We start from the raw sequence: 21,656 nt of genomic DNA, 5'->3' as shown, positions 1-21,656 counted from the left end.
AAATTTCAATGTAGGTCTCATTTACTTACCCTTTAGTATCTGATGGTCCTTTGTCGTTTTTTCTTTGGCAATAAGCCTTATGCTGCTCTTGAATTTAACGTTAATGTGTGTGTGTATGTGTGTGTGTGAGAGACAGAAAGATTTTATAGAAGAAATTTTTGTCTAACTCTGATTGTAAACTTTCCCTGATATAAGAGGTGTTGAGGGCTGTTCGTCTGCATGTCCTCCCACAGACAAGAAAAATTTTGTGGTACAGAAAAGTTCAAAATTAAGACACTGAACTACAATGGTAGAGCACAATAAATTTAGTTTTTCGTAAGTTGGAGTGTACTTTTAAAGGGTTTTGATGGTTTATCAATCAATATATTTTCTAATGCCTGTTAATAATAATAAAAAAATTATTCATCTAATATAACATTCAATTACAATTCAATGCTTTTTAAAATATTTCAAGTTAATTAGATCAACATATATGTACTTAAAAGAATATAAATAGATCGAAAAAATGTTTGCTGAGAACTAAAAAGTTTTTGGTAAAAACTAAAATCAGAAGGGAACAAACAACCAGGTCAGTAGATGTTTAGATAAAGACTGAACAAAACAACCGTTTCTACATAAACATATTTCACCACCAGTGTTTTGCGGTTTAAACGCATTCAAATTGACAAAATCGAAGAAAGCATGTGCTTTCCGTCTATATTACATTTCAAAACATGCTTTTTTTCCTTAAAAAAAGCCCAACTAATTTTAGTGACTTTTTATATATATATATATATATATATATATATATTAGCTGTATATTAAAGTAATTGCAATTAATGTACAATATGAGGTATGAAATGCTTCTTTGTACAAACATTCCTCCTCTATGATTAAAACATTCATTCAGTATTTAAATTATTATTAGTTTACAAAGATAGTGGATAACAGTAGTGAACCAAAGGTTAAGTTTTGGGTTTGGAAATTACATGGTACATAATCTTAAAACAGGACTAAAATAGGGCAGACTTTATTTCGATCGTCCACATTCTGCTAACTATAATTAACTTCGAAACTACATGTCAACTAACTCTCAGAGTATTACTAGACTGTTAGGGTAGATGTTAAGTGTTAGGGTTCGGGTTAGTAGAATAAGTTGATTTGTAGTTGTTAAATTACTTATAGTCAGTATAATGTCTGTTGGTGGAGCATCAAGTGTTATCAGATATTAAGCAGACAGTCTACTAATACACTAATGAGTGTTAGTTGACATGCAGTTGCAAAGTTACTTATAGTTAGTAGAATATCTAAAGTGGACAATCGAAATAAAGTGCAACCCTAAACTCATTTGATTTAGTTATTATTAATATTATTTGTTGTATAAAGATGTTTGGAGCAATATTTGTGAAAACAGTTTTGATACTTTAATTATGTTACAAATGACATTCTAACATCAGCTGTTTGTTCATGTGAGTGTGGATATGAATGTCAGCGGGGGTACAGTGATATTTCAGAGTCGACGAGACAGCGGCGTGTTTCTGGTAAAACACGGCGGCGCACTCTTGAGATGACGGAGTGTGGTCACAAACCTGTGTGTGTGTTACATGTATTTGTCAGATGTGTCTGTGTGTGCCTGTACATATGTGATTGTGTGTATCTTTTCTGTGGGGATGGGGGTTTCAGTTTGACTCAGGGCAGCTTTTGACGGCAGTGAATCGGGTTTTTTGAGAGTTAGAAAATGGAGTCAAATCACATAACTTAGCAACTTATCTTATTCAACTTAAGGTATTCGCTTGAAATGCCTTCATAATCAGGAAACATTTCTGCTAAGTTTAAACCACAAAACTCGTCTTCTCATCTGATTCGGGTTTTGTACAGGCTTTATTATCTCTTTCTCTCTCTCCCTTTCCTCCCTCCTTCTCAATAAGAGATAGATAAAGAGAAAGAACGACACAACGCCCCCTCTCGCCCTGTTGATGTGAAACTCACCGAACAATGCTCAGTCATGCCTGACTCTCGGTTTTACTGCTACAGCCTACTCACATTCACTAGACTTCATTAAACCCTGTTATCTCGAACCCCATCTTCATCATCTTCACAAGTATCACCAGCTCCATTATCACTACCATCATCATCATCACCACCAACCTATATATCATCCTCAGCAAGAGTGTGAATTTCAATATCAAAAATACCGTTGTTTGTCAAACTCTTCAAAATCTCTGCATGAAATAGTGATGAAACAGGGCAGTTGCTCTCGCGTTGCAATTTCAGCAGTCATTTTCAAACCTAATCATTAATAATGGCCTACTGAAATGTGTCACCTACACATCGAGGTGGGAAACGGCAATTGTTATCTTAAAATTAAAAACTCATCATTTACTCATGTGCATTTCAAACTGTATGACTTCGCGTGTGACACAAAAAAAGATGATGTTTTTTTTTCTTTATACATCAAAGTCCATAGGGTTCGGTGTTGTTTTGGACCCCACTAACTATCATTGCATGAAAATAAACAGTCAAAAGAAGCTTCAAAATATCTTACTTTGTGTTGCGCAGCGGAAAGAAAGTCACACAGGTTCGGAATCGGAACCACGTGAAGGTGAGTAGATTATAACAGAATATTCATGATTTCTACTTCTGTTGGTGTAACATAATGCGTTTTGGTTGATTGAGTGAATATTTTTGATCAATTATATCATACATGTTACCTTTTTTGCTTTTAGTGCACTAAAAAAAAGTACCTCCACTGCTGCAGCTGTTGAAATGGAAAGCATTTCGGTTGCACTTTATTTTACGGTACGTGTTCTTACAGTGTACTTGCCTAAGAAAGTACTGGTAATATAACGTAACTACATAGGTTAAGGTTAGGATTATGGTTAGTACCTCGTTATTACCCAGTTATTGCAATAAGTGCATAGTACGTACATGCAGAACAGGACTGTAAAATAAAGGTTAACGCTTTGTTTTACAGTCCTGTTTCGCATGAACATACTGTGTACTTATTGTAGTAATGACACTAACTAGGTACTAACCCTGAACCTACCCCTAAACCTTAACTTAACCCATGTAGTTACCTTACACTACTCATTACTTTTGTGGTAAGAACACTAAGTACAAGTGCTGCAGTATTTCTGCGATTCCAACATTCTGTATCAATTTTATTATGCTTTATGATCTACATCGACCCAATGTAGTACCATCATGTACCCCGGTTGAAGGATAGACCATCACAAGTATACCAGTGTCCTTCAACCAATCGGACACAAGTTTGTAGAATACATTTTTCATAGTGGTGAATAACAAACAAACACAAGACAGATAAGAAAGAGAGAGTGAAAAAAAAAGTATGGGCAAGGACAGGCGCTTTGTCAAACTGAGAGCTGCCTCCGAGGTCTGAGTCGGAGAAATACAGGTTTTTTTCTCTCTCTCTCTTTCTCAGTCTCTCTCTCTCTCTCTTACTCTATTGTGTATGATGTTTTTTTTCTCACTCGTTTCCAGGATCACAATGACAAAGGCTTCAAAAGATCAGAGTACCCAAGAGAAGACTGCCGTACCGAAAAGTTAACCATCACCCAACGCCTCCGCAGAGCTTCTCTATGTCTTTCTCTCTGTCTGTCTTACCTTAACAGTACATCCCTCCTTCATTCACTTGAGCTTTCAGACGTGCATGTAGCTGGTAGAGTTCAACTGTCCTGCGGGCCTTGACTTCAGAGAGGTAAGTGACATCTCACTCTGTTTATGAACAATCCAACAAAGAACAGAGAGCAAAGTGAGTTTGCGATAGGGTTTCACTGATAGGCATGTGAGAAGTGTTTTTACAAGTGTGTGCACATGCATTTCAGTTGTTTAAGACAGGCATGGCTGCGCGGACACTCATCTTGTTTTTCTGCACATATTGAATGTAAAGCGATGCACGCACGTTTCACTTGTTCTTAAAAGTGATAAGCTTGTGCATGGCATCCAACTCGTAGACTTGAGCAGAAATTGTTTCAGCTGAGCAACATGGATCTGCGTGTTTGAGGCCTAGTTAAGGAAAACAACTGGAGTATAGAGGATATGCTAGAATCTCAGCGTGGATTGAATGCGTTTTTTTTTTTTTGACCGTAATGTTCCTCTATTTGCATTTAAATAAGAATATGAAATACATAAACTGGTAATACTTAACAGGATTTTTAACGCTCCATGAGCATATTACAGTGGCTTCTGCACAAAATAGTTGAGCGATTTTGTTGATAATCTGTGAATTTACGCGTGCCTGTTTGAAAAGCTCTTTTTGGTTCTGTTCTCTTTACCTGAAAAACACTATATAGTAAAACGATGCTTTTTACGAATGTGTAACTTAAAAAAATAATTTTGCAGCTTTAAGGTTAATTCCTGTTTTAGCTCACCTTTAATGTGCAATTGAAGAGTCTTGTCAATGGTTATGGGGCTGATGTTCCTGAACAACTGAGATTGCGCAAGGTTCTTCCTTTTAACCCAGACAGCAGTCATTAATGACCTAGTTGTTGATGGTGGACAATGCAAATTATTCATAACTCACTTAATGTATAATTCATTGTGTGATTCTTCTGTCATTTGCATAGTTTTTCAATATTGACAAAGCGGGGTCTAATAAGCGAAGTTGAGGCTTTTTACTATTGCTGCAAAGTAAAATGTCATGTGTGGAAAAGCAATTCTGAATAGTCATTTATGAAATTAAGGTCACACAACACTTATTTTACAGTACGTGTACTTACAGTGCACTTAGCAATGAAAGTACTGGTAATTTAAGGTAACTAAATGGGTTAAGGTTAGGTTTAGGGGGAGGTTCAGGGTTAGTACCTAGTTATTACCCAGTTATTGTACTTGCTATAAGTAGTACATAGTATGTACATGACTGTAAAATAAAGTGCTCCCGAAATTAAACTCACCTGTAATATGACGGATAATGTCCTGCAACCGCCTCCATGACTCTCCTGCTGTCGACTACTCATCCCAGCGATGCTGATTCCTGAAAATATGTATTACAAATCATTAGCCAAAATATTCAATTTAAACTTTACACTGTAAAAAATATACTTAAAAAATGATTAGGCTTAATGAGAATCCAACTACTAATAAAGTAGCTTCTGGGTTGTGCCTTTAACTCTTTGCATCATTTGTCTAAGCAAGAGTTCAGTTTGATGTTGTCATCCAGCAAGGGCATATTTCCTGTGTACAGATCACCGTGGCCAAATTTAGCTTTTAAAATTAGCCGCCAAAGTAATGCTGATTAAACAGCAGAGTTACGTCTTTATTATTCAGCTACTGAATGGGTTTTTGAAGGTTGCGAAGTGGATTTTAAAACTCGGATCATTATTTTGTAAAGGTCAAACTGAATATGACGATGGTCACCAACCACAAATTAGCGATGCTTCTTAAAATAATAGAATACAAAAAGAAAATGTAGAGTTGGCTTGATGTAATCTGATAGATACAATAAGTAAAGCACGAATTGCATGTTCAGATAGTGTCAAATGTCGCATATCAGAAATATATATATATTTTTTTATTTTTTTTATTGTTTATAGATATAGATAATCTATATTAATTATAATTAGCTTTATATAAAACGACAGTATACTATGTCTTCATCTAGATAGCAAAACAAATACTTGTGTATGTAGACTCTGGGAGTCCTTAGAAACATCACTTAACACTTCATGCGTGTCAGTTATTTGATTATGGATATGTTGTACTATTTGACTTTGAAAGGCAAGATATCTAATCTAGATTGGGCTGTGTTTAATATTTAAAAAAAGACCAATCGCTTTTTTGGTACATTTCTTTTACTTATTATAGACAAATACTGGTTCAATGTTTTATTTATGCAGGTATGAGGATGGATTGCATTAGAGGCCTGTCACTATTTAAATTCATGATTATCATTTTGCACTAAACATTTTTAGATTAAACTCAGTTAGACACAAATTCCCTACTTTTTGGCTTCTGCACAGATATGAAAAAACGAACAAGAATTAATGATATTGGTGATAAATCTGATCGATAATCATTATATCAGTGAGAATGAGTGACTCAATGGCTCGTGAGTCATACAGATTTTGTCCTCTTTATTGCCATTCATTCTCTCAATAGAAAACCTTTTGAGCAGAACCAAAATATATTCATGTAATCATAAAAGCGTACATTCAAACTGTCGCTTATCTGTATTTATATGGGACTTTAATGCTACACTTTTAAAAATATATATATTTTTGCATGGTAAACGTGTACATTTGAGACAAGAATCGCCTTATGGGAATAATTTAAGTAAGGGTCGCTTTGATAAGGTATAACATTTAGCACTGAAAATGACTACCCATGAAAATTTTATATTAACAAAAAATATATTTTCATGCAAATATAAACATATGATATATCTAAATATATATCTTTTTATGACTTTTTAGCGAACTTCGGGTCATTGAGTTCTCTAACCAAAAAGCGAATACAGTTGTGCTAATAATTTGATTGATTAATTTCAAGTTTACAATTACATTTTAGCTATTATAAAATGGCACCATCAAATTCAATATAATTCCAAAAATAAAAATACTTTATAATATTATATGCTATCATAAAAAAAGGTCACCGGCTCAGAGCTGGTTAGACATGGACGGCCAGACATAAGTATCAGAATCTGAACTGTGCATCGATACTTATTTATATTTAGCAGACACTTTAAAAAAACTCACAGCACAAACAATTCGTCACATAAGAGCCAACAATACTAAAGAAGCTACAGCTGAAGTTTATGTGCACAATAGTTAAAGAACGCTTAGTTTATATGTAGTGATGTATTTTTCTCACGGCCACATGTGGCCTATTGTAATTAGTCCTGAAATTCAGTGGAAAGTTTCCGTTGTTATATATTAGCTCTGTAAAATATTTCTTCTGAAATGCATCATCAGCACATTTGACTTTGAATCAGACAGGACTAGACTAATGATGGAGAAGAGTCTAAATTCATTACAAACTGTAGGTTCAAGGGACGTAATTTGCACTTAAAAAAGCACATATATTTATTTGCGTAATAATTATGTGCAGGAAACATTTAACGGGAGTTTAGTTTGTCCTCTCATTCCTTTCTCAGTTCTTTTATTTGTTTGACGCATTCATGTCATCTCTTTGCATGCACTTATAAAGGTTGTCTCATTGATAAGATAAACGGTTTGATAGAATGATAGAGAAGGAGAGGAAAAAAAGTCCAAACCGCTCTGCTGCTTTCCCCCTCCTCTGTTCACTTTTTCACACATCTGACAGAAAACTAGAAAACAGCCTCCACACTCCTCTTTCCATCAATTATATCCTATGTTGTTTTAGTCCCCCTTAACCCGCTCGCCCCATTCTCCAGTATTATCTGATGACATACGGATTTAGGGCATGCAATGCTGATTTAAGGATGAACAAAATTAGCATTTTAAGCATGGAAATAAGTCCCTAATTCTTACACGCTCCGTCCTTGTATGTGAAAACGTCTAGAAAGCAGATTTAAAAGCCGAAAAAAAGAAAAGTAGGGCAGCGAGAGTAAAAAGAATCTGCATTTCTCTGGTCCAGGATCCATCTTCTCACTGTGTATTGTCTTACACCTTTATTCTTTCACCCACATTATGCTAATGGTGAGGTTTGTGTAGGTGACATTGTGCAGGTACATTCATACTGTACTCACCACTGAATTAACATCACACTCATCAGCCAAAACTGCCAAACCTACAACCTGTGCGGGGGCCGTCCAGATACACGCTCTCTCAAAGTGTAATGGCTCACAGAGACTGAGTGGGAGGAGCTGTGGTACTGACCTGTCATTCAAGATAAAAATGCAGTGGTTACGTTGCAGTGCTATTATCCAGTTAAAATGGTGTGAATATAAGATAGCATGAGAGAGAGAGAGAGAGAGAGACAGAGAGAGAGAGAGAGAGAGAGAGGGAGAGAGAGAGAGAGAGAGAGAAAAGAGAGGGAAACACTATGTGTGGGTGGAAAAAGGGGTGCGGAGACAATGTATGCGGTATGGAAACAATTTTATATTGTGGGTATAAGAGGGATACACTTGCAGAAAGAGAGCGAGCGAGTGAGCGGAGGCGGGGTGCACGGAGGTTTCCCTTGTCCACTTCCTGTTCTGTCGCTGTTTCATGGTCAACTTCCCGTCACATGATTTTGAGCAACCACAGATTCTCACTGGCGTAAACACAGTATGCCTTTTCGCCCACACAAACACATGCACAGAGAAACACACACACTTATGCATGCACAAAATCTCAACAAAACAATTAAGTTAAGCACTTACCACACAACAACACAACACAACATTAACACAAAGATAAGAGTTCAAACATACAATTACCCCCCAAAAAAACACACAAACATGTTCTTACTCTGGCCGACACTCGACAGGAAGCGTTGCCTCTCACTCATATCGTATACACTTACATGAACACCCACGCCTTACCTGCCAGTTAAACAACTCTTACGTTCTTTACACTGAAGTCACTAACCACAACAGATGCGAATCTCAAGATAACACTCTGAGCCACAAGCACAAAAAGCCCAAAAGGTCTCATAACCTGCTAACATCAGTGAAGGCAACACGCTTTCATCCTGCAGCTTTTGTTAATTGTTTACAAAAAAGCAAAGTTTTACTGGATTCCACTGTTTGCTCTACTGTCTACCATGAAAGACGCCCTCATCGGACCAAGAGGGAGACTGTGAGTATACCACAGATTGCTGTAGTCTGTGATGTAGGAGAACCGATAAAAATAGACTGAGAAGGAAAGGAGGTTAAGGAGGAGAGCAAGACAGAAGAGGGAGAGAGATATAGAAAGAAAGAGAGATAGAGGGAGATCCGTGACTGCTTCCTCAGGATGTGGCTTTCGGTTCAGGGTTTTAAGGGAGGGGGTGACTCTGACAACCGAAGGCTTACCTTTTGATCGGTGGCACCTGTCAAAGAAATATGTGTGAGAAAGTGTTTTCACGTTTAAGTATGATGCGTTTGCGCACGAGCCAGAAAGAACCAGAGAGAGCGGCTGCTTTCACACGTGGCTGCGTTTTCATTTCGTTTGCTTGTTCACACTTTCGACGTGGGTCGACGTGAAGAGATAGCACATGAACAAAAGCAACAGGTTATGGATAAAGAAAGAAGAACATTGGTGAGTAAGCACTTGACAAAAAAACAGAGTAAAAAGCATTAGAGAAAAGGTAAAAAGCTAAACATAGAACAAACAAAGGCCGTTTGTGGTCTTTTGGTTGTTGCGTTTATCTGTGTCTCTGACGTTGTTTTTCTTTGCAGCTAAAAAGCAACTGTTAGAGGGAGATTCAAAGAAACCATTAATCTGTTGTTTGTGTGGTTTGGCTCACTAACGTTCGTGAGGTTGAAAGGGTTTCGATGACTTCTTATGATCTTTGTGTGTCTTTTCAGTTTTCAGACACGATGAGCGTCTTCTAACTCGAGGGTGCTTCAGCCATTACAACACGCCACATGGCTGACCATACATCTCCCGAACCCGAGGCGCTCTCCTTCGCTCCTATGTTTCGACCTCAGACAGAAGGTCAAAGGTCAAGCCACGATCTTTACCAGCAAAGCTCAATGAGTGGACTCGGTCCGTTTGAAGTCCCGTGTGAAGCACCGGATGGCACCGGGAGCGCTCTGAATGGAATAGATCAATCGGGGAGCGCTACTTACTGGGGGAGTATGTCCCCGGTGTCCTCTATGGGACTGAACCGGATCAAGGCACAAGCTGGAGCGTATGAGACCGACTGGAGTTCTCATTGCCACCAACAGGAGGCGGCAGACTGTTACGAAACAACTGGGCGCCAGCAACAAAAACTGGATTCTTTCTCCGAGGCGTTTTGCAGTCGTAACACTTCGCGGATGCAGGGTGGAGGACAGCAGAGCGGCTTCAACAACTCTACTCCTCCTTCCCATTGCCTCTCTTTCCCTTTGGTTCTCAGCCCACCTCCGACGCCCCTGCCGCCTCAGTCCTTCTCTCCTCCCAAACGACCTCAACACTTCCTACCCGGACAGCTCTTGAGCCAATCGCAGATGGATGCGTCACTGCAGTTCTTCCCCTCTTTACCTTCTCCGTCCACCAGCAGGTACAATCACCCCATTTGGCTTCAGCTGCAAGCTGACGGCAACGAAAGTCTGGAGTTAGCACAGCACCTCCAACAAGAGTCAAACTCCTCCCTAGTTTATTCAGAGCATGGAAGCCCTCATCTGAAACAAATAAACTCCCTGCAGAAAGGTAAGGGTGATGTAAACAACGTAACGTTTTTTATGTTTGACCAGTTTTGAAATGCATGATGAAACGTGTTTTTGCTTGCATAGACTGTTCAATGCAAATGTCCCTCAACCCTGCACTGGCTCAACATCATCATCCTCAGTCGTGCGTGCAGCAACATCTAGGTCACGAGCCTGGGTCATCTGAGGATCACATGACATGGCCTCAGGTCTGTCATCTGCACATTCACACAGATTGTTACCCTTGTCAAGCATTTTAGATTGAAGCATCAATGGCTTTCACATCATTCTCGTGTTCTGTAGTTTTGCTAGCATGCAACATTCACAACTACTTTTCTCATCTTGACAGATGGGGCAATCGTCCCATTCATATGGACCTTCTCTGCACCAGTCCAGTCTCCATGTGCAGGGGTCAGAGCCAGAAGGATCACGGTTCAGTTTTGGACAGAACTTCAGTCCTGGGTCCTCAGACAAACCTCAGGGGTCCTCCAGCACACAGGCATGAGACCAACTATTTACTAATTCATTTAGTTATGGCCTATATATATTTTACAGTACCAGTCAAAAGATTGGAAACATTACTATTTTTAATGTTTTTGAAAGAAGTCTCTTAAGCTTATCAAGCCTGCTTTTATTTGATTAAAAATACTGGGAATAAAAAACTGTAATATTGTGAAATCTTTATTACAATTTAAAATAATGTTTTTTGTATTTTAATATACTTTAAGATATAATTTATTTCTGTGATGTAAATCTAAATTTTCAGTATCATTACTCAGTTTTCGGTGTGACATGATCCTTCGGAAATCATTCAAAAATGCTGATTTGATACTCATTAATGATTTATTATTAATGTTGGAAAAAAAGTTAAAAAGAGCAGCATTTAATCAAAATAGAAATCTTCTCTAACAATATAAGTCTTTACTATCACTTTTTATCAATATAACACATCCTTGATAAATAAAATAAGTAATTTCTTCCAAAGAAGAAAGAAAAAAATTACTAACCTCAAAGTTTTGAACGGTAGTGTATATTGTTACAAAAGATTTCTATTTTAAATAAATGCTCGTCTTTTTTTAAAACTTTCTATTCATCAAAGAATCCTGAAAAAGTATCACAGGTAATCAAAAAATATTAAGTAGCACAACTGTTTGCAATATTGATTATAAATCAGCCTATTAGAATGATTTCTGACACTGAAGACTATAGTAATGATGCTGAAAATTCAGCTTTATCACAGGAATAATTTACAATTTAAAATATATTTAAAAAAATTATTAAAATAATATATATATTTATATATTGTAATATTCCATATATTGTAATAATAGTTCACAATATTACAGATTTTTTATCAACGACAAGCAGTTGGCGAGCATAAGAGACTTCTTTCAAAACCATTAGAAAACCATTCTGACCCCAACCTTTTGAATAGTAGTGTACATACAAGTGAAACTCAAAAATTTTAATATCATGCAAAACTTCATGCATTTCAGTAATTCAGATTAAAAGGTGAAACTTATATATTTAGTATATATAACTATATACATATGCATGATTATACTTTTCAGAGGGCCGACATTTCTGTATTTACAATCCTTTTTTTTATTGATTTCATGTACTACTCTAATTTTTTGAGATTTTGAATTTGGGGTTTTCATAAGCTGTAAGCCATAATCATCAAAATTATAACTATTGCATGATATTCAAATTTTTCGAGTTTTACCTGTATACAATAAAAACATAAAATATATCAAATGTAATGAGTGTTAGGTTAAAACCACAAGCCTTGATGCCTTCGACTGTTATAAAAAGCTGTGATTGGCTCTACAGCGACATTTTACGTAGCATCACTCACATGCAACTTTTGTTCATGTAGACTGTTCCCAGTTCCGTGTATACTGGAGTCCCATTCAACAGTGTGATCCAGCTGAGTAGAGAGTTCATGGAGAGCTGGGAAGGAACTGTATCTCACTATACACCACCTCCGATGCTGAACCCGACACGTAGTGGAACGGGGCTCTTCTGCAACCTGCTTTCTTCCCTTGCTGTGGAAAACAGAGCACTGTGGACAGACGAGAGGAAAGAGGATGACTCACAATGGTGAGCATTCAGATGTTTTGTTCTTCTCAGTCGCTCATTGGTGTCATATACGAGGCAGAGCATTGCCGCTCAGAATGATTTTCCCCTGAAGCAAATGCTGTTTTATTAAGAGCATGCCTGAACAACAGAAAAGAATGGTTGCTTATTGGACAACAATAATAATTAAAAAATTGGAGTCAAATTTTTTATTTCTTGATTTGGTAAGAATCTGCTTGGTTGTGTGAAATCTTCCTCGTTTTAAGAAACACGAGGTTTTATTGGTGCTGGTGCTTCCATATGTAAACCGCTTTGAGTACCTAGAAAAGCGCTATATACACATGTAACGAATTATTAATTTGTATGATTTTATGAGACAGATAATGTCATTAAACTTTCTATCACGTTCAAGGTGCATAAATATAGGCCCTGATTTCCAAGCTGAGCTGCCAGATCTGATAGTTAGAAGAGAGCATGAGGAATGTCCAGAGGAAGAGGTCAGGGAGGAGCTGTTATGGAAACCTTGGGCAGAGTTAGAAGAAAATGACACCCTTTTACAGCATGGTAATAAAAATATTCAAATTATAATAAAGCAAGTGGTTTTTTGAAACATTATTCATGAGTGTGATTTCAAACCTCAGTTGAGAATCTTCTTGACCTGAGTGCCTCCAGTGTCCTACCAGGAGGGGGCGCCAATCTGGAGCTTGCCCTTCATAGCCTGTGTCGTTGCAAGGGAAACATTCTAGTAAGTGCAATATACATTATGAATTCATGTTTATAGATTTATAATATTACAAGACTCTATTCACAATTACCTCTCCAAAATGGTCATGACTTTTTCATGAAAAGCTGTCTTCCACAAATTAATTCAGCGTGATATTTAATTTCTTTCTTTTCCCTGTTTTCCCTCTTCACCAATCCTATACAACAGGCAGCGCTTGAGATGCTGTTGTTTAAAGACTCCCCTCCATCAGAAAACTATCACTATTCTGGTAAATACTCATTTTTTAAAGGGAGGGTAGGCAATTTCAGAGCGGCTAGCAATAGCAAGTTAGCTTTAAAAGCATGAGATCCCACAGTCCCTTCAGAGCATCTCCAAAGCCACGCCTCCTTCAAAACACATGAACGCGCACAGAAGAGTCTACAAAGCGTCACAAGAGATATGGCGTTAAATTACCTTGTCTCAAAGCACATAACATTACGAATATAATGATCGTAAACAACTTACAGAGCTCTTACTTGTACCACCTGACTGCTGCAGATTCATTTCAGCATTAATAGTGTTGACATAGAAATGCACCACAAAAAGTCTGAGAACGTTATGGTTTTGCCATCTCGTCATTACGGTTAAGACATGGTGTGAACGCAGCATAAGCTCGTAGTTTCGGTTCAGGAGGAACTGTAAAGGGCGGCTGCTGTTTCGGTTGCGGTGCTCGGTGACTGACGTCTGTCTAACTCTGCATAGCATGAAACGTGCTGATGACATGTGATGTTCGGATCGAATGCAATGATTGGACAAACATCTTTTATTCCTGAGACTTCCACAGAAGACATATGTACATATTTTAATATTGATTGTTATCAGGATGTGAATAGATTTTCAACCAGTATAACAAAAAGTATTTATAAAAAAATTGCCTACCCTAACTGTAATTCTCAAAAACGTTTAATCAACAAATTATAAAATAACGCTAACCCATTTTTACTTTGCATTTAGGAAGGGATATCTGGACTTTGAGTGAACAAAGACTGTTCAATAAGGCATTTACAATTTATGGAAAAGATTTCTCCTTTGTACATAAAATGGTAATATATAAAATATTTGTAAATCTATGCCACAAATATTTGGGATCACAGCATTTGCAATTCAAAGTGTTTATGCTTTCAGGTGAGAACAAAGCAGGTGTCACAGTGTATTGAATTCTATTACAACTCCAAGAGGCTTTCAGAGAAACAAAGGAAGCAGATGGAGAGAGAAAAAGAAAGTTTGGAGGAAGAGAGACTTGCAGCAGTCATCAATCAGGTAAGACTGACATCGTGAGGCTTCGAAACATTTAAGAATCATTTGTTTGGAAGCAGTGTGTATACATCGCATCAGTGAGTTGGTGTTTGCTGCCGATATCGCGTGAATGCAGCATTAAAGTTAATTCAAAATAATTATATAGCCTAATTGCTTTTAATTTACCTAGTTTTCCATGCCCTGTCTTATACTAAACACACATTAAAGAACACACATTTTACAGAATTTTCATATTTAAAGGTAGATTACGTTCAATAGATAACGGTTAAAAAAGGTGTGATAATTGAACTGAGTTGTATTTCGTTGCATTTACCTGCAGGTACCGCCAGTCTGTGGTGTTTCGAGTGAGCTGCATACTAAACATTGCACGGCCCAAGCCGTTCAAAACTCGAGAATGTTTTATAATAAACTCAAAAGCAGTGTTTGGTGTGGCTCCGTGTGAGTTGATTTGATAGATTGCGTGTAACGTTTGTGTTTGAGAAATGTTCTACCACAGTGAATAACTACCTTTTGCTGTTATATACTCATCTGCAAATGTGAGAAATTCACGCGAGTGATTCCTTTTTGGAATGCGAAAAGGCTAGCACGCGACGCGAGTCTACGGGAAACACAGTGCGCATGCGCAAATGGGATATAAATGACACATTTTCAAATGCACGTGCTACTATTTTCAGTGGAATAAATGTTTATTTTTGCGGAACATTCTCCCTCTTCCCAATTTTGTTTTTCATTTGTAATTTTAATTAAGCTGTCCTTCTGTTTGGATTTACATCGGTGGCCATTTTTTAATGCAGCCTAGCAGTCAAACGCACATCTATTTGTAAACTATGTACAAATCAAAAGCTGTAAACTTTGAACAACATCAGGACACATGCAGAATACCACTTTTGCAGTGATAAAAAAGACATCTAAAAATATTTGAAACTCTTCTACAGGTTCTTCCACCCCCAAAGACGGTAGTTAACCAAGCCAGTATCGAGAGACTGATTCATACCCCACTACTTCCCACAAGCTTTCCCTGTAAACAGTGTGGAAAGTAAGTATGAATGATTTGCCAATGCTGTTCCAGTAGCCTACTTAATATGCAATTGAAACAAACACCATGGCTTATGTTGGACATCCAATTGGGTCCAGCCTTCCATTTGACCTTGCAAATTGTTTTTTCAGGATGTTCTACAAAATAAAAAGTAGAAACGCTCACATGAAGATCCATCGACAGCAGCAAGAAGACTGGAGAGAGAAACTACAGATACACCCCAACCAGCAAATCCTAAACCAGACACATCATCAGAATCATATCCTGACCCAAAGTCTGATTCAGAATTTGGTCCAAACACAGACCCAGTTGGCGTTTCTTCAAAGCACAAAGACTCAGAGCACATGCCCAACCAGTAGTACCAGTTGCATGGCTCCCGCCCAGAATCCACAGATTGTGCCCAAAGCACCTCCCTTAACCCTCCACACTGGACATCAGCAGACATGGAGCTCCCTGCACAGCGTAGAAACAGGTGGCCTGTTTTATAACCGAGGATCTATGGTAAATGGGCTCCATTTGAGCATACAGGACAGTGTAAGTAAACCATGGACTGATACCCAATAATTGGCATTATGTCTGTACAGCTGTTTAACCCTTTCAATGCCATAAGAACTTTCATTAATTGATATTACTTGTATCAAGGAAGACTCATCTTCACACATTTAAAAAGCTACTGTCATGTGAAAAAGGACCCCAAAAGGCTTTATTGGAAAGTGTTTTATTTTGAAAATAAACTACACAATCAGAAGACAATCCTCAAGAAACAAGTTTATTAAATATCAGTCCAATCTAAAAGTCTCCATTAGGTCCTGAAAAAAAGTTAAATGTATGCATTTAAAATGCATACATAAACATGCATATACACAAATAAAATTTAAATAAAGTTAATGACTTTATCACCTAGGGACAAGCACGTCTGTCTACTGGTGCACTCTATTGGGCCGCACACGCACATATTCAGCTGGCTTCATTGCAGGAGCTGCCTGATAAGTCTTCAGGACAGTTTGTTTTTGCGTTTGCATGGGCTTAAACACTTGGGGAGGAACTGAAAATAGAAGATATTCAAGATTATTCTAGGCCTACATGGAGACCAAATGGCTCTTAGGTAGTTATGCAAATTAACTTGCCTATCACAGGATCTTTGATTTGTCCAATTCCAGGAGCCTCAGCTCTGAACTTCCAGTCCACAAAGAGGCTTTCAGTTCCACGCACAGGGTAAATGCACCTCACAGTCATCCTGAGGGTGTAGAATGGCTGTGTGGTTAAGAAAGTTGGCCACTAATAGGTAATCACTAGGGTACTTAAGTTACCTGTATGCAGCATCTCTCGTGATTACTGGCTTGCTGTCTGTGGAATACAACTCATGAAATATAATCTCGTTTTCATAAGTCACATACTGCTGATCAACCTGAATAGAGAAAGAAAAAAAGTAGAGTAACTTTCATATGCATGGGGTGGGGAAGATACCCATTTAACCACACCTGAAATCTAGTGCCACAGGTGTTAAGTCCAAAGGAGAACAGGACTCTGGTCTCATCAGTTTCTTGAGGTCTGCAGCTTGGGTCCAATAGTGTCGTTCGGGCAGGGTCTGCAGTAGGTACAGCTTTAGTGATGTCACTCACTACAGTCATCACACCCTCAGCAGAGCACACTAAAAAAAAAAATAAGGAATCCATTCAATTGAAAGTAAACCAGACTATTCTGTAAAGTGACCATTCCTAAACCTATCAAGCCTGCCTAAACCAGTTCATATGAGAATTGTGCTTTCTAGTACCAAAGCCATAAATTTGGGAGAAGCCAATAAGAACCACTGCATTACCCAAGAGCTCAGTGGTTTGGAAGAGACAGCATTTGCCTGAGGACTGCTCAATCTCCAGGGTTTTAGCATTTCTGGTGAGAAGTTCAAAAGAGCCATAGAACTGCTGCAGTGTAATATTCTACAACAGAGGGATGTTAATTTTGGCAATTTGAAAAAACTTAATTGCTTTCAACAGTTAGGCCATGCTAGTGGTTAACAAACCTCATAGAGGTATCCAATTGTAAATAGAGGGACATCCAAAATGAAGGTGTTGCTGTCATTGGACATGATGTAGCCACGCTCAGACACCAGCTGTTGGGTCAGCGGGTAGTGACCGATGACAATGTCCCACAAGTAGTCGTACTCCTGATAGGCTCTCATGAAGCGCATGCCATTGTTAGCACACATGGCGTTAAAGATGGGTGGGACTGTTGAGATAAAATTTAACACGTCAGTGTATGACAGACAATGTTACTCTTGTCTAAATGAGTCTAAAACTTCCAACAGAAATGCAAAACCTCTTAATAAAAAACTATGATCCTTACCGACATCATGAATTACAGCACTCAGAGAGGAAAAATAGTAATAGGGCTCCATTTGAGGAAGGATGTTCAAAGTCCACTTAATTTCCAAAGAGTACTTCAAAACGCTCTCTGCAATATGCTGCAAGACAGAAATAAGACTCAAATGCAGACTTTGGGCAATCTCGTTTTTAAACATATGGGTCTGAAATCAGCTCCACTTAGTCTTAATAGTGCAAGTTCTTGGAGCAGTGTTGTGTTTTTCCCAAACTTTTTGATGCCAATGACACCCTCAAAAGGTTCAAGCTAGGTAGGAGTCTGCATTTATATTAAAGTAGAAAAGCCACAAAAAAAGTCTGACCTAGAGAATGAAGAATGCGGTTAACGAAAGCAAACTCACCTCCTTCACAACAAATTGGGCATCAAATGGCACCCTGATGATATACGCAAAAGTATTGTTGTCTTGTGGGACTCTGTTGATGGTACATCCCATCTGCATGGCAGTTGACACGGAGAACTCCTGCCCATTCAGCTCCAGGGACATCAGCTCCACATCAAAAGGAATATTACCCAGGTAGACTGTGAAGACTTGTTCCTCAGGTGTCGTTTCTGGGATGGACAGTACAGTTGTAGTGAACAATCCTCACAGAGCAGCATTGACATGCCCATTTAATATCCAACCCAACTCACGGTTAATTGAAAAGGGAATACGAGGAATTGCTGGAGTAGCCATTTTCTGGAACGCATTGTACTTGGTGTCCACACCATTCTGATCTACAAGCTTTTGCTGGTATGTCAGCTGGACGGTGTACAGCTCATGATACATACCGTCGATCACAAGGCTCTGTAGGCAAATTAATATTTAACATTGGATGCTTAGTCCAGCATCATACAGGGACAGAACTCCAGATCATACCTTTCTAGTCCCGCCCACAGAAGCAAGGGGGATGCTACTGACAACAGCCCCTTCACTTAAGGTCACAGAGTAGCCTCGGTCTATCAAGTTCTGTTCATCTAGGATCTCGCCATTAACTCCCACACCAATGGACTCACTCCTTAACTCAGAAGGTGGAACAGCCAGAGGAGTCATTACTGCAGGGGTCCTCCAGTAAAGTCTGTAGCCATCAAAAAAGCCTTCATCTGAAATGATTTAAATAAAAATCAGATATGGAACCTGAAAACAGAACTCCTGCAACATTGTTCAGATGCACAGCATGTGTCCCTTTTTCACAATACCAAATCAATAGTCACTGACCTTAATTAGTTGCTAAAACATGCCCAGCAAAAAAAATCAATCATTGCAGTGGTTGGTTCTAGCATGTTATATGTTTGGCAATAGTTCTTCTAACCCTAATTGCAGGGTGTAGCTTTTCATTTCTTAACCATGTAGAAAGAAATGACGTTTGCCTCTTGAATCTTGACATTGTCATCATAGAATGTGGCCATAAGATTGGCAGACCTTAAATTCATTGAAAGTCTTTGGGATGTGCTGGAGAGACTTTACAGAGTGCTGGACTCTTGCATTTTCAATACAAGATCTTGATAACTTCCCATTTTTGGTCAAGATCTTGTATTGACAAAGCACATCCCAAAGACTTCCAATGCATTTAATGTCTGAACTCAGAGATGCCAAGTCATGTGTAAAAATGATTCATGCTCCCAACCATTCCTTCACATTTCGAGCCTGAAACTTGACATCCTGGAATATGACCATGTGTCCTCCTACATAGTGGTTTAAGAAATGAAATGCTACTCCAATTAGGGTTAGAAGGACTATTGCCAAACATAACATCCTAGAAACAATCATTGCAATAATGATCCAATGTGATCCTTAAGCAGCCTTTTAGCCAGGCAGTGTACATATTTAGTTCTTACCCAGGGAGCAGGAAGCAACCAGTTCTAGCATGACAACCATCCAGTTCTGTCTAAAAAACACAGTGGCTTGGATCACTTCAACTGCAACACCACTGACCTGAAACAAGTAAAACAGTGATTAAATCACAAGGCAGTCCTAAATGTCTGTATAAACACTTGAGAACAGGTCATATGTACCCATTCTGGGTTAAGGGGAAGTGACATTAACCATTTTGGTTACGTGGCATACCATTTTGACAGAAGCGTAAGGTTGTCCAAAGGTTGTCCGAAACACAAGTCTGCCAGGTGTGATCATTATGAAGTAGCCCAGAGCAGCAGCATCTTCAGTCGACATGACTTCAGACTGCCGTCCATCTTGTCGTAGCATCACCTGCCAGGCCTCCACTGAACTTCGGGGCTTGAAGAAAAACAGTGCAAACAAGACCATGTTTCAAAGTGAACCATTAAGATAAACAGCTAGCCACTTACCACAGAGAAACCTTTAACGCTGCTGGCTGTAGAGCAAAGAGGATCAGTTGTCACCGACACCTAGGGAGGAGGGGTAGAGAGAGATTAAATCAATAAAAAAAAAATTTAAAAAAAATTTCTGAAAATCTCAATCATACCTCCATGTAGTTCTCCTCACAAATAATCTCTCTTGGAGAAAAAGGAGAAACAACACAAGTCTTGGAGACATTGAAAAATAATTCACCACCACGCTCATCATCTGTAATGATCACACCGAACATGAAGGTGAAGACCTCATCATTCTGGGGGAGAAAAAATAAATAAACTTAATCAACAAGAGTGTTTCTGACGTCTCTTATGATCAAGTCTGCATTTAAACAAATACAATAATATTGGAAAGTTACACCTAAAAAAAAAAAACTTGAGACAAAAGCACCTGGTTGCCTTAATACAAAAGGAGATTTAGTAAATAGAAACTCAAATTCTTATCTGAAATATTATATATAAATAATATATAAATATTATCCAAGTTAATTGACAAAAGTGCTATAAATCATGGAAATTTACAGTGTAGTTTTATTTTAATAGACCAAAACTTTTTTCTGTGATGGCAAAGCTACATTTTCAGCAGTCATTGACCATCTTTCATCATCACATGATTCTTCTAATGTGCAGATTTTGGTGCTCAAAAACCATTTATTCTTCATGCTGAAAAAAGTTGTTGCTTTGTGCAAACTAGGATGTTTCTCATGATTCTTCGAGTAGAAAGTTCAAAAAGCCATTTATTTGAAATTGTACAAGTGAGGGTAAAGACTTCCATTGTTAATACAGTAATGAATCTCTGAATATGTTCAATTTAATTGAATCCTTTCGTTGACTTCAAGCATTTGACCAGTAGTGTAGACCTAGATCACACTCAAATGAGGATTATCCTGAAAGTTATCATTAAAGGCGTTTTGTACCTGATTGTCCGTGTGACAGGAGAAGTATGAGGCTCTGAGAACAACACGACCCAACAGGGGATCGACAGAGTAAGTGTAACCACACCGAGCCCCATAGAGATCTGTAACAGGATACACACCTGTGGCATCTAAAAAGACCAAAAAAAGAGAAACACGCCATGTTGCATGATTTATAACAAAAGCACATGCTAAAAAGAAGTAAAACTCAAACCCACCAACTGCCTCAAAGCGAGGCTCAACACCAGAGGATGGTATGTCTACTGAGATGAACAGGGAGCGGTCCTTGCACTCAACCTCAACAGGAACTATGAGCAAGACAAAAATAAGTTTGAAAACAAGCAGACACAGACATTAACCCCTAATAATAGAAATCTCTTTAGAAGTCCATTTACCTTGTGGCAGACTGGGGGACTGCTGGTCATGTAGAGCAAAAGATACAGCACACAAGAAAAGCACCCCTCTAAATAGAAAGAAACAATGCCAAGTCCTATTAGAATCGCTTCACATACAGAGAAAAAAAAGGGGCTTAAAAAAAAACAATTACCCTGAAACAACTCCAAAAGCCATAGCCACTGATTAACTGAAGTGTCTGCAGTGTGCTAGCTTAAAACACTACCAAAACTGCATTAGCACTAAATAACACTATCCTGAACTACACAGTTAAGAATAACAACATACGATTGC

The 21,656-nt window shown here is 38.2% G+C and overlaps 2 protein-coding genes and 1 long non-coding RNA gene across 6 annotated transcripts in view; 1 reads left to right on the top strand and 2 right to left on the bottom strand.

Moving 5' to 3' along the window:
* LOC143736913 (uncharacterized) overlaps positions 1 to 13,032 on the bottom strand; it is a 14,687-nt gene extending 1,655 nt beyond the window's left edge. For both annotated transcript variants that reach the window (XR_013203597.1, XR_013203598.1), the window contains exons 1-5: positions 12,950 to 13,032; positions 12,093 to 12,299; positions 7,670 to 7,799; positions 4,893 to 4,972; positions 3,604 to 3,714 (exon numbers count right to left, since the gene is read on the bottom strand). This is a non-coding gene — a long non-coding RNA (uncharacterized LOC143736913). The remainder of the gene's footprint in view (positions 1 to 3,603; positions 3,715 to 4,892; positions 4,973 to 7,669; positions 7,800 to 12,092; positions 12,300 to 12,949) is intronic.
* On the top strand, positions 3,467 to 16,124 carry LOC143736901 (uncharacterized). 3 transcript variants are annotated; one of them, XM_077227683.1, is made up of 12 exons: positions 3,467 to 3,697; positions 9,413 to 10,238; positions 10,322 to 10,443; positions 10,584 to 10,733; positions 12,114 to 12,337; positions 12,726 to 12,877; positions 12,955 to 13,058; positions 13,245 to 13,305; positions 14,031 to 14,119; positions 14,202 to 14,336; positions 15,269 to 15,369; positions 15,501 to 16,124. In XM_077227683.1, the coding sequence occupies exons 2-12, from the start codon at positions 9,473 to 9,475 to the stop codon at positions 15,931 to 15,933; spliced, it is 2,337 nt and encodes a 778-aa protein (XP_077083798.1). In that variant the 5' UTR covers positions 3,467 to 3,697; positions 9,413 to 9,472; the 3' UTR covers positions 15,934 to 16,124. The 3 variants fall into 3 exon arrangements, with proteins under 3 accessions (XP_077083798.1, XP_077083797.1, XP_077083799.1); XM_077227682.1 differs by lacking the exon at positions 3,467 to 3,697 and adding an exon at positions 8,494 to 9,143; XM_077227684.1 differs by lacking the exon at positions 3,467 to 3,697 and adding an exon at positions 8,561 to 8,702.
* zpax4 (zona pellucida protein AX 4) lies at positions 16,097 to 21,656 on the bottom strand. The gene is made up of 19 exons (XM_077227685.1): positions 21,517 to 21,656; positions 21,365 to 21,432; positions 21,188 to 21,277; positions 20,973 to 21,100; positions 20,169 to 20,312; positions 20,032 to 20,091; positions 19,793 to 19,960; positions 19,564 to 19,660; positions 18,605 to 18,828; positions 18,379 to 18,532; positions 18,089 to 18,297; positions 17,713 to 17,830; positions 17,390 to 17,595; positions 17,189 to 17,306; positions 16,851 to 17,020; positions 16,680 to 16,777; positions 16,497 to 16,606; positions 16,270 to 16,414; positions 16,097 to 16,178 (listed from the first exon to the last, which is right to left on the bottom strand). The coding sequence occupies exons 1-18, from the start codon at positions 21,537 to 21,539 to the stop codon at positions 16,290 to 16,292; spliced, it is 2,310 nt and encodes a 769-aa protein (XP_077083800.1). The 5' UTR covers positions 21,540 to 21,656; the 3' UTR covers positions 16,097 to 16,178; positions 16,270 to 16,289.

The sequence above is a fragment of the Siphateles boraxobius genome, unplaced genomic scaffold (assembly GCF_051911475.1).
Source record: "Siphateles boraxobius isolate OS27281-9 unplaced genomic scaffold, OSU_SipBor_1 130, whole genome shotgun sequence".
Lineage (NCBI taxonomy): Eukaryota > Metazoa > Chordata > Actinopteri > Cypriniformes > Leuciscidae > Siphateles > Siphateles boraxobius.
Note: the sequence above shows the minus strand (reverse complement) of the source record. Positions and strands in the feature narration are given on the sequence as shown.

Coding starts and splice junctions, on each gene's coding strand:
- LOC143736901 (XM_077227683.1), top strand. CDS start 9,473: ATGGCTGACCATACATCTCCCGAACCCGAGGCGCTCTCCTTCGCTCCT. Junction 10,734..12,113: donor AGGGGTCCTCCAGCACACAG/GCATGAGACCAA, acceptor TTGTTCATGTAG/ACTGTTCCCAGTTCCGTGTA. Junction 13,306..14,030: donor AGAAAACTATCACTATTCTG/GTAAATACTCAT, acceptor CTTTGCATTTAG/GAAGGGATATCTGGACTTTG.
- zpax4 (XM_077227685.1), bottom strand. CDS start 21,539: ATGGCTTTTGGAGTTGTTTCAGG. Junction 20,313..20,972: donor CCTGTCACACGGACAATCAG/GTACAAAACGCC, acceptor TTTCTCCCCCAG/AATGATGAGGTCTTCACCTT. Junction 19,661..19,792: donor CTTACGCTTCTGTCAAAATG/GTATGCCACGTA, acceptor TACTTGTTTCAG/GTCAGTGGTGTTGCAGTTGA.